The sequence below is a fragment of the Bufo gargarizans genome, chromosome 1, assembly GCF_014858855.1.
Source record: "Bufo gargarizans isolate SCDJY-AF-19 chromosome 1, ASM1485885v1, whole genome shotgun sequence".
In the NCBI taxonomy this organism is placed as follows: domain Eukaryota; kingdom Metazoa; phylum Chordata; class Amphibia; order Anura; family Bufonidae; genus Bufo; species Bufo gargarizans.
The window spans coordinates 363,199,600-363,211,800 of NC_058080.1; the positions used below are offsets into that span (position 1 = coordinate 363,199,600).

Here is a 12,201-nt window from a genome sequence, read left to right on the forward strand (position 1 = left end):
ACAAAAGTATCTCACGCTAAACAAAAAAAATATTTTCAGAATAATAAAAACACACAAAAAATGTTAAAGCTCTAACAAATATATACCATAGTGTATAGAACTTGTCAACCTTTCACTATACTAACCACTAGGGAGACAAGTGTCTTTACTTTATTACTATTATTCTTAATAGTTATTTATATAGTTAGAACATATTCTGCCGCATTTTTCTAATTTTGCTGCATCACCTTTACCCTGGGTTCACACCTGAGCGTTTCTCAAACGCGCATTTTACGTGCGTTTTTGTCGCGCGTTTTTATGCGCGTTTTTTGTAATAGTAAACGCGCGTTTGACGCACGTTTGTGTGATTGACTGCAGTGTCCTATGGCCACAAACGCGCGTCAAAACGCCCCAAAGAAGCTCAAGTACTTGTTTGAGCGTCGGGCGTTTTACAGCGCGTTCGTACGCGCTGTAAAACGCCCAGGTGTGAACCATTCCCATAGGGAAGCATTGGTTTTCATGTCTTGAGCGTTTTACAGCGCGTTTGAACGCGCTGTAAAACGCTCAGGTGTGAACCCAGGGTTAGGCTGGGTTCACACTTGAGCGTTTTACAGCGCATTCCTACGCGCTGTAAAATGCTCAACAGGCAAGAACCAATGATTCCCTATGGGAATGGTTCACACCTGAGCGTTTTACAGCGCGTACGATCGCGCTGTAAAACGCCCGACGCCCCAAGAAGTACATGAGCTTCTTTGGGGCGTCTTGTCGCGCGTTCCCGTACATAGACTTCAGCGGGAACGCGCGACAATGGGCGTTCGCTTGTGTCTGTATGCGCGATTGCAAACGCCCATACAATCGCGCATACAGAGCGTACGTTCAGTACGCTGAGGTCTGAACCCAGCGTCAGACCAATAGACTTTTTGCAGGCTACATTTATAAATATAAAGATAGATAGATAGATAGGTAGATAGATGCAAGCAGCTCAATGTTAAATTGATTACTCCAGTATATCCACTATTATATGTTACCATGACTACATTTTTACAACTGTTCAAAAGTTTTTCAAATTCTTAAAGCAAGGTGGATGTGACCAATAGCTTTGGCATCCAAGCTAAATGCTATTTCTAAGGCCTCATGCACACAAACGTATTTTCTTTCTGTGTCCGTTCAGTTTTCTTTGCGGACCGTATACAGAACCATTCATTTTTATGGGTCCGCAAAAAAAAACAGAAGTTACTCCGTGTGCATTCCGTTTTCATATGTCAGTATTTCCATTTCGCAAAAAAATAAAATAAAATGTGTCCTAGTATTGTCCGCATAACGGACAAGGATAGTACTATTCTATTAGGGGCCAGTTGTTCCGTTCTGCAAAATACAGAATGCACACGGACATCATCAGTATTTTTTGCGGACTGCAAAATACATACGGTCGTGTGCATGAGGCCTAAGCTAGCATTGGTCCCAAACCGTTTCAGAGGTGTTGTCAAGTTATATATTATACATATTGGAATTTGGAAATGGAGAAATATAAGCTGTATATTGAACATTATATAAGGAAGGTTAAACCAGAGGACACGATATTTAGACGTGTTAAACTTTACCAATTGTCATTTTACTAAATGTTGCGCAATTTAACTGTTTTGAGAAGGTATTTATCTACCACCAGACATGAAAGCCGAGAACATTATGCACATTTTAATAGAAGATCTTTTTATAGCCCTCAAATTTACCTTTGTCAGATTACCTTACACTTCAGTCAGTATCAGCAGGGGGCGTAAGGTATGCACGCTGCATAAAAACATGTAGCAGCTTCTCAATCTTTGCACTTTTATTATTATATTTTTTTCCATTTTCCTAATGTGGAAATGTCCCCAGGTGTGATGTGAATGAATCTTCCTGCTGGAGAAACATGATTGACAACTTCCTATACTGAAGCTGAGAGCAAATAAGGCTGGCAGCGGATCAAAGAAAGTGTGTGCTGCTACAAAGACAACAGATCTACAGAGGAAAAGAAAGAGCAAATTAGAGAGTGTGACTATTGTGGGGTTACAGGGCAATCTAGCAACTAATTGTCTGGTGTGTGTGGTTTCCAGCCTGTGCTCCAAATACGACTGATGCAGCACAAGATAAGCTGAAATGTCATAAAAAAACATTAAGAGCCTCCTAAAATTTATCTCAAGACTGAAATGTCACTATTGTTTATGCTTCTCAGTGCCTTCTATCAAATTCACATACATATATGGCACCATTTCTCATTTAGTGGATTATTACCATATTTATATTTTTATATAATAAACCCGTTGCACTTACTGTACATACAGCAAGATATGTTAAATCTAAATCTATCATATCTATACATATCCAGGTCACAGCAAGAGTTAGCAGTGGTTTTAGAATACATGTCCTTGGTCCCCAACGTACAAAATAACTGTCAAAATCAGTATGGCTTGTATCCCATCAGAATATATACTCACCAAACAGCATTTCCCAGAGGTCTCCTGCACAGAACCATATACGTTTTGCAGTTCGCAAAATAAGGATGCGGCCGGGTGCATCCCATAATTTTTGCGCACCCCATTGTAATAAAATAGGACATGTTCTATAATATACGGCCGCACAGATGTGGATGTGAATGTCTGCATTTTTGGTGAACCCACAGAAGTGAATGGGTCAATATTCGATTTGCAAAAAATGTGGATCAGATGCGGACTGAAAATAGGGTTGTGTGCATGAGACCTTAAGTGCAGAGGAAACCCTCAATCAGCTGTAAGCATTTAGAGTATTACTACTAATCTAGATATATAGCTATCCTTCAGGTAACCTCAAGAATTGTACTAACTTTGCTTCATATTACAATATCCATGGGACATCTGTGACGCATATATGCTATATATTTATGGTTTAAATATATTATTTTTCAAACTATAATTCCTGCTCACTATGAACCAGTTACTAAACAAGTGTATAGTCAGCACAGGGAGAGAAATATGCTCCATAGTGTTTCAGATGGGCATGCCAGGTACAGTGCTGATGACTGATTTATACTAGTGTTATTGTCAATGTCCCAAACTGATTCTGAAAACTACTGATGGTAATTCACCCTCAAATTATTTCTATATTTTCTGTTTATTAGGGACATACCCTTTGCAATATAGTGTCCTATACCCTGATACATAGACACAGTTAAGCAATATGAATGATAGAAAAGGAAGATGTTCTCAGTGTGTTTTGAAATATCAATGGTTCCAAATCTAACCACATGCCTATTAAGTATTGCCATTATTAAATAATTAATACTCTCAAGTTCAACCCTTGAAAAAGAGTAAGTTTTTAGTAATTAAAATGCAATGCATACAATACATATGGCAAATGGGGCTGCAAAGACTTTAAGTTCTGTGTAGCCCCAGTTTCTTGTAGAGAGAACTTTTTTCCAAAGAGTAATCAAAACATTAACTAGTGATTTTCAAGTGATTTCCAAGAGATTCTAAAGTGATTACCATATTACTATGTTGGAAGATGAAAGTAGCGACTAGTAGCAATTTAAAAAAGAAAATTGCTAGTGAGTCCCATCACCGGTGTGAAAACATCTAACCCAAGCCTAAGAAGATAAATATATGGGTCTGTGAACACACAAATACATGATGAGTGCCTAATGGTTTACAATAGGATGCGTCAAATGATCAGGTGGATTCACTGTGAATCACAAAATATGAGAATTACTTCATGTTAGAGGTCGTGATAGTATACCGCAGCCATTAGAAATATCAGTATCACTGTGAAGAGCAATATTTTCTCCTTATTGCCCTACTATATAAATGAAGAAAACATGAAGACTTCTTCCATGTGACTGCATTGTGTGAAAGTAAAAAAGAAAAACAAATAAACCTGTGCACAAACCTTGTGCTACATGCCAATTTTGCAGTAATAGAGACAACACCCTTCACAGACATACATGGAGAGAACAGAGATGTGCACAGAGCTGTGTACAAAAGGTAGTCATAGCACAGACATGCAAAACCCACTTTTTCCTTCTGCTACATACTATCCGCTATAAATATATACTGGTAGCAAAGAATAGAGATGGTAAATCATATGTATAGGGAGTATACATAGAAATGGTGGAGCGTTGGGAAAATGTGGGCAAGATTTCATGTTTCATAAGTCCTAAAATACTTGCCACCTTTGTCATCTGCAAATGATTACACCAGCTTCACGTGGCAGAACAAACAGTGGCATCATTTTGAGGACCAACTCTTTCAGATGCAGTCAGACCAAGCATGGAGGTATTTGAGCCCATAACATACTAGTGTTGAAGGCCATATAACTACAAATGGAACAGTATCCCATACATAAAAGACACGTCCTACTCAAAAGATTACTTGTACTTTTAAAAGTTCTACATTACAGTTGTCAGTTGTCCAAATATTTGAGGCTAGAAGACACAATACATGATATTTCTTCTAGCAAATATTGCACACAATGGAGAGTGATGATTTTTATTCTCCATTATCAAACTGCGTTTAGCTAGACATATAATCATCATAACCAAATACTTATACATGGTCTTAGTTAAGAGGCTGAGGGGCATGAGAACCATATATAAAGTACATCTTGGATTCACATTTCACGTTGTACCTTGAAAGAGTTGAGTTGAATCACATCAAAAATAGACATGGGTCCATGTGTGATTAGCAAACATTCCTCACATAAAACTAACCCAAAGTGCAGAGCCTACCACCATCACATTCACAATTTCATCATGGTCTATATTTTCTCCTACTGCAGAGGAAGTTAAACAGCAGATATTCTTCAAATGCCCTAGCTAGGAAAATTGCATTTTGTGTAAGATATTAATCTATTAGGCATAACAACCAGGTTAAAAATGAAAAACCTTAAGATATTCTTGACAATAATCTAAATATGGTCCATGATAACTTGGTGATTATGTAAAGCAAGAAAAATCTAAAAATGTTCCACAGACTTGTATGTTACATGATAATTTCAGCCAGTGTATGGAGAGAGTATGTAGCTGAAGCTGACATCAATCCATGTACATGATCAGCCATATTTGCTGATTACACTTTGTCAGATGGATAGAAGACTTTATTGTGGATGCACAATAACATAAGTATACACAAATAAAGTCTCATGATAATGTTGAACAAGAGCAGCATTCATCTGCTTTGGTCCATACATATTTAATCCTGCAGACAATATATATCCCTTTAATGGTGGTGATGAACCAAGAATTAAGTAATTTCCACAAGTCACACTTGATTCGAGATTTACTAAGTCATAAGTCTCCAAATAACTGTATTTGTCATTCTGATACCTGTTGGCTTAAGTTCTTACTCTATGATACATTCAAAAGTTAATGCTAATAAAAGTAGAGATCTGCATGAGCACCTAATAAAGTGTAATCAGTTTGCTCTACATAAGATGAAGGTTATGTTAAGATAACCATAGACATGTTAACTCATGGCAAAAGATCTTAAGAGAAATCTATGGAAGCAACCAAGAAAATTTGAGTAAGGCCAAATTACGGTAACCGACACCAATATTAGATTCCAGGCAGAAAGTGAAATAAATAAAAATGCTTGACTGCCCAATTGCATAATGCATAGGACTGATGGTCAGTAGAATGAGGGCACTACAAGAAACATAACTTACCAAAAAAAAGGGGAAATTTTGAAAAGTTTATGGTTGTATCTTTCACACAATAAATATAAAATTATATATATACTCACGCATATATTTTTTTAGATACCGGTATATAGAGATGCATCATTTATAGATTTATCTTTTTGGCATGTGGAATATATGATTTTGGCACCAGATTTGGATGCTTTCTAAGATTTTAAAAAGACTTTATGAACATAAAGTTCATCTAAAATTGTAGAATAATAATAGGTTATAGGTAATAATCCTTGCATTAATAATTTTTAATAGCATATGTCTAAATAATATATGGACCTTATGCGGGGGCATAACAACAGTAAAAGGTACATAAAGATTATAAAAAAAAAAAGGGAAAATGTAAAAAAATATACAAAAATCAATCTTAAACATTGTCTCAGGTCCCAATAAAGGTATAAGACTGCCTCTGTATGTTTTATGTTACATTCTACATTTCATTTCCCGCTTTTACATGGACCAATGAATACATTTCCCCTTTTTTTAAACACTGGATTAAAAAATATATATAATACTGTCAAATATGGCATGCTGTATCTCAGAGTAGTATATCAAACATCTTTCTGAATTTGTCAATGAAAATCTCAGTTGTATCGAAGGGCTACAGAAAGAAAATATACTTTAGAATGAAATGTTTTCTTTATTGGTTTGATTTATTGAATTTTTTCCTGAAAACTTGTCCGGGATACTCTGAGTAAGTAAGCAGTGCTATTTTTACAGATCGCTATCAGTGTGTTAAATTATGTGAGGTGCTTAATCCTCTCAGACTGTTCTTTTTCATTTAATAACTCAAGCACTTGGAAAGAAGCCGGCCGGGTCTGGAAATGCTAAGCTAAAAAAAAAAAATGGTCGTTCTGCGCCAGACGTCGAATCCTTTAAGAATTTTAACATATGTTGAGCATTTAACTGAACAAAAGAAATATCTTAGGCCAAAAATACAGTCACAGGCAGAAAACCAAAACTGGGGAAATGGGACTAAAAAATGTGGAGTAATGCATCTAATAAATTCCATATGTTAAGAAATCAGCAGAGCTAGGGGACTGCTGTGGACAAAGAAGCATAGCCCACAGTCTCTCAGCTGGAACATCGCATTGTTCCAATGAGAGAATACCTTGCTAGTTATAGATTTTATATGGTGAACCCAGGGATTTCTAGAACAATTATACATCAGCAATAAGTTTTAGAAAGTTACTTTCACAACTGGAGTTCATATATATATATATATATGCCACATTTTCAGTCATTGATATTTTACATACCTGAGATTAATAATTTAGATGCCAACTTTTTATATAAAATCACTCATGATTTTTTTTTTATTTAACTAAAAAAAACTTTTTTTCCAGCATTTTATATTCACTCATTAATTTCTGTGCACTGGGTTCGAGTATAGGAACACATTCCAAAACATCTACCACTGCATGGTTCTGCTGAATATCCTCAATGGACTTTCGCACTTCCAAGCCAATGAATACACATTTCTCAATGACAACTGGACCAGCCTATGACACCTAAGTCAGAATTTTTCAGGTCTTCTGAAACATTCATGGCTACAGATGTGATATCCGGATGGGCATCAAGCGACTCTTGCTTTATAAGATTGTGGTGGGATTGAAGACAAGACTGATTCTTTCTTATGAAATCATTCATTTTAGATTAGGCGACGCTGAATATGGAAGTCAGGTCTGGGCACAGAGTGATAACACCTTTGCAAATATTGTCCCAAAGGCTTATTGACTTTAGTATAGGGGGAGGGGTTAGGCTGCTGGAGATGGCACTGTATTCCTAAAAATACTACATGTCCTTATTGCTGAGATTGTATATGATTCATGGGAACCCTACAAATGGCAACTCCTACTTTTATTCTGGATTTGTGTCTAAATGTTATTTTACAAACACATACCATCATAATATTAATAATCATTTAGAAAGGTAAAGGCCAAACTAAATGCAAGGCCCGAATATATAAGTACAAAACACAATTTGTGCTCCGTGCTACACACTAGGTGAGAATACAGTGCACATGCCAACCTGCTAAGCACTATACACACTGGAAAATCAGTTTGTTCCATATAACAAACTGAAATGGCCTTGACACTAATATAGTAACACAGCATAATATATTTTCTACACACATTAATCATAGCACGCATCAATAGGCAATAACAAGCCCTATTAACAGGCATTACCACCATTTACCAAGCTGCAATGGGAAATACTAGAATGTACATGCCAAGTCTACACATTATAGCCATTGTTTGCCACGTGACAGATAACTGTCAATCACAGTCCAAGGTCCACTCCGCTGTCATATGGAGAGCACATGGTATATATGCATTGTGCCAACTGTGACCCATATGTATCTGCCATGTGACGGACTGCTAAATTACTCATCCAGTGCTCAATTTTGGCTCACCAACTTTGTCCAAACTATACTGCTTATACTATGGACCACATGCCATATCTCTCCATTCCACGTTACATACGTGACTACAACAAAAAATACCTGTATAAAGTCATCAACTGTGTGTATACATTAATAAGACAGGACAGTAGACTGAGGATGGGTACCCAAGTGTCCAACATTGAAGTTTGGGATTATTTACACTACTGTCATGTCAACCCATACTGAATATGAATGTATTATTGTACTCTACTGTACAAAGTCATACATCACTAAAATCCTATTAAGACCCAACTGATAACAGGACATATAGGAGAAACATTGTGCCTATGGTCACCAGGCTCCAATATTGCATGTAATCAGTCATACACAAATAACATAGAATCACAAATACACCCAGCCATGCATGTATTATACGAATTCCGCAGACACTGTACATGGCCATCATGTCACACCATGGTACTCATGGAACATAGAATGATCATGCCAACCTCTGTTACCGGAGGTGCCAGAAAATGTGCACTCCACATGCATAGTGTGCAGTAGTATACAATCATAGCAACTCACTGATCATATTATAATGTCCCATCAATATACACATGTATCTCAACAAATCCAGTAGAGCAATGTCAAGCACAATATACCGTATGGAATTTACCTACATCTACAAATGTCATGAAAAATAAGTATGAAGAAAAAAACACCACTATAATGCAAACTGGGATGTTAATGAATACAATAAATACATACTGCGCCATGCATACATGACATGCTCACATGTGTTACATGGAATGTACATATATCACTCGAGTAGGGAAATACATTTTCCCCTAAAGTAAGGAAAATTGTCTTCGACTTCATGGAGTTTTTGCCTTCCTCTGGATCAACTTGCAGGATAACAGGCCGAACTGGATGGACAGATGTCTTTTTTCGGCCTTATATACTAAGTTACTATGGGATTATAGGACTCGGAAGTGCATTAATTAAAGCAACTTTGTAGTTAACCATGGAAAGAGAGAAAACACTTCTAAAATGAGGAAAAACGGCACTGCACGACAAGCATGCAACAAAATGTGTATGACAATTATGTGCAGAGGCTAACAAATGCACACCCTCCCATATTCTACCTGTATCATCTATAAAAACATACACATATACTGTATGCATTACACAGAGGAATTAACTTCATAAAACTATACATGCTAAACTTGACTACAAAATAAACTTTCTTGGTCTTAATACTTACTCCAACCATGCCATTTCCTGGTACCCTATTAGCCCAATAAGCATGGGGATATGTCCCATTAAATCCACATGCTGCTAGTGCCATTATAAATGCCAAACAGACTTGCTAGCAACTTGTACAGTTTTATGCCTGCATACAACACCATACACTTTATGCTTGCCAGCCTGTTCTCCATAATATGTACTCAGTATGCCATCCAATTACACATAAAATACAATATGTATGTCAGCTTATACTACAGAATAAGCATACTGCATGCCAACCAATACTACATAATATGCACTATCCATGCCAACCAATTGAACATAATATGCACTGTGCTTGCCAACCAGTACAACATGGTACAGACCATGCATGCTAACCGATAATAGAAAATTCGCACTGGCATGCCAGCTGTCTCACGCACAGCATCAAGTCTAAAGACACATTTATTACAAGGGCTGATGGTTATTTTCTTGGGAGCACATTTGTGAGCATGAGATGCACTTGTACCACATAATGATCCTGGCCATTAGGGCAAGAAGCCTCAGGTCCCTGGAGTTTTCTGCCGGCAGCATCTGGAGCTGCTCAAAAAAGCAGATAGTATGCCCAAGTTCAACATGGCATGTCACACACTGAACAGCCACCGAGCTGGCCTGTAGCCGAGACACTTGGGAGGGAAGTCTATGAAAAAGCACTCAGAATTTTTCAGAAAAGGTTAAGGTTATATTCACACACAAAGTTCTACAACTATAAATGAGTTCAGCACATTGTTATGTGGTTGTTTCTACAACATGTACGTGGATTCAAATCAATGGGTACGTTGCAGACATTTCTGAAGAGTCAGTGTAAATTCTTCAGTCCGATCAGCATTTTTTGTGGATCGCACGCGGACCCATTCATTTCTATGCGGACAACACGCAGATGTCATCCGTGTGCTGTTTGCATTGGTGCTGCAAATTACGGAACATGTCCTATTATTGTCCATTTTGCAGACAATAGGCGTTTTTTCAATGGGGCACGTCAAAAGTGTGGGATGCACATGGACCACATCCATATTTTGTGGATCCGCAAATTTGTGGACCACAAAACTGATAGGGTTATGTAAGCGCACACCCTTATACAGTAGCTCAAACTATTTACTTGAATATATGCAGGCAAGAGCAAGGATACAAACCAGGCGCTAAGCCTGCCAAGCGTTACGTTCTTAAGGAGACCCTATCACAAAGAAAATCCTCACATGGTTGTTGTGCTGTTGCTATGTCTATTTTCAAAGAACGATTCAGTCAAGAATTACAGGAAGTCTAAGACAAAAGTTTTATCACAGTACTAGTAGAGAAGAAGACACACACAAGGCATCTGGTAATACTGTCTACACTGAAATTCTAGAGTTTCTCCTGTTCGACAGTTACGGGGCCATCAGATTTCTGAGCTTCCTAGAATTTTAATGTCACGTAAAGATAGATTTCATCACATAAGACTATAGCGCACATACGTTATTGTGCCTATGGTAGAAGATGGCTCAAGTAAATTGGAAATTACAGCTTCTGTTTTCTCCTATAGCTACAGCTCCAATAGTCTCATTTGCCTGTTGTAAGGGGGCGTGGCCAGAGTCGTAATATTGCAAGAAATGTATCGCATCGTTTCGGCAATTATTTGGAATGATGTGAATGATGGGCTGGATCTCGTTCCAGTTGTGGCAAATTTCTGAAATGGAGCCAAATACTTTCATAAACATGTGGCACGTCATGTAGAAATGAACATTACAACTGCATAGCAAAGAAGTGCTAAATTATTTCAGAATGGGATATAGCTGCGCCTATATGGGTAATTCCCCGTATACGTATGATCCATGAGGAGTGCTCACCCCAAAGCACACAGAACTTTCTCACTAGACCTTTCAAAGCGAAATACTTACCAGACAACTGCTGCTGTGTTACTGTAGTATACAATTGCAGCAAGTATCTTTCTCCCTTGACTGCATTGCTATACTCTGCAAAGAGAAAGTTTGTGCACCTCACCTCATCTTGTCATTGCCCGCCACACTGGCAGCTCCTTCTTACCTGGGGTTACTTTTGTTCCAATAGACTGCATACCGGTCTGATATCACTTTGCTGGGGTCATCTGTCCAGACACAGACCCAAATCAGGGCCCCCAGCAGCAGTGGGACCAGGGGCCCCATACTCTGGGTCCAAGTTTCTTGCTGCACTCACAGCGGACACGGTGCTGCCATGTCTGGACTCTATCCTGGAGAAGTGTTCTAGAATAAGGGTAGAGCTCGGTACCACTGTTTAAGAAGCTAGTCACTTAGTCACTTTCTGTCAGCACTCAGCTCCATGCCACGAGAGATCTGCCTTGTACCCCAATAGTGGATCTGGCTCTCTTCCTCGCAGGGAGACGATGGCTTTCACTCAGGCCAGGTGCAAGGAGCAGGCTCCAGCTCAGCTCAGTTTCACTCTCCGCTTTCATTGTCTAGAGCCCAGGAGGTGACAACTCCTGAGCTCAGGATGAGGGACCAGTCAGGACATCCTGCAGGCTGAGGGGGGGAAAAAGAAACAGATCCTGAGGCAGAGTCCACACAACAGGTATGAAGAACAATGCTGAACCCAAACTAGCACACACACTGCTATACTGAGAAGTCTACGACTGCTGCAGATCCCAAGCCCCACTACTGCAAGTGCCAAATCCCTGTCTCCTCATTCCATCCAGCACACATCTCCCCTCCCTCCCTGCCTGTGCCTCCACTCCGGCCAGCCCTCAGCTCTCCTCCCTAACGCTGCATCACTGGGTGTGAGGAAAAAGCAGAACCAGATCTAGGCTGGCAGATGGAACCTAAGAGCTCCCTCTACTGCCACCTTTACTGAATTACATACAGGTACACTTCTCACTCTGTGACAGG

The 12,201-nt window shown here is 38.7% G+C and overlaps 1 protein-coding gene across 1 annotated transcript in view; it reads right to left on the reverse strand.

The window, feature by feature from the left end:
- Window positions 1-11,987, reverse strand: part of EFNA2 (ephrin A2) — a 203,950-nt gene extending 191,963 nt beyond the window's left edge. Inside the window, exon 1 of the mRNA XM_044283616.1 lies at window positions 11,366-11,987. Coding sequence (XP_044139551.1) covers window positions 11,366-11,484 — 119 coding nt within the window. The 5' untranslated portion in view covers window positions 11,485-11,987. The remainder of the gene's footprint in view (window positions 1-11,365) is intronic.
- Between the last annotated feature and the right edge of the window lie 214 nt (window positions 11,988-12,201).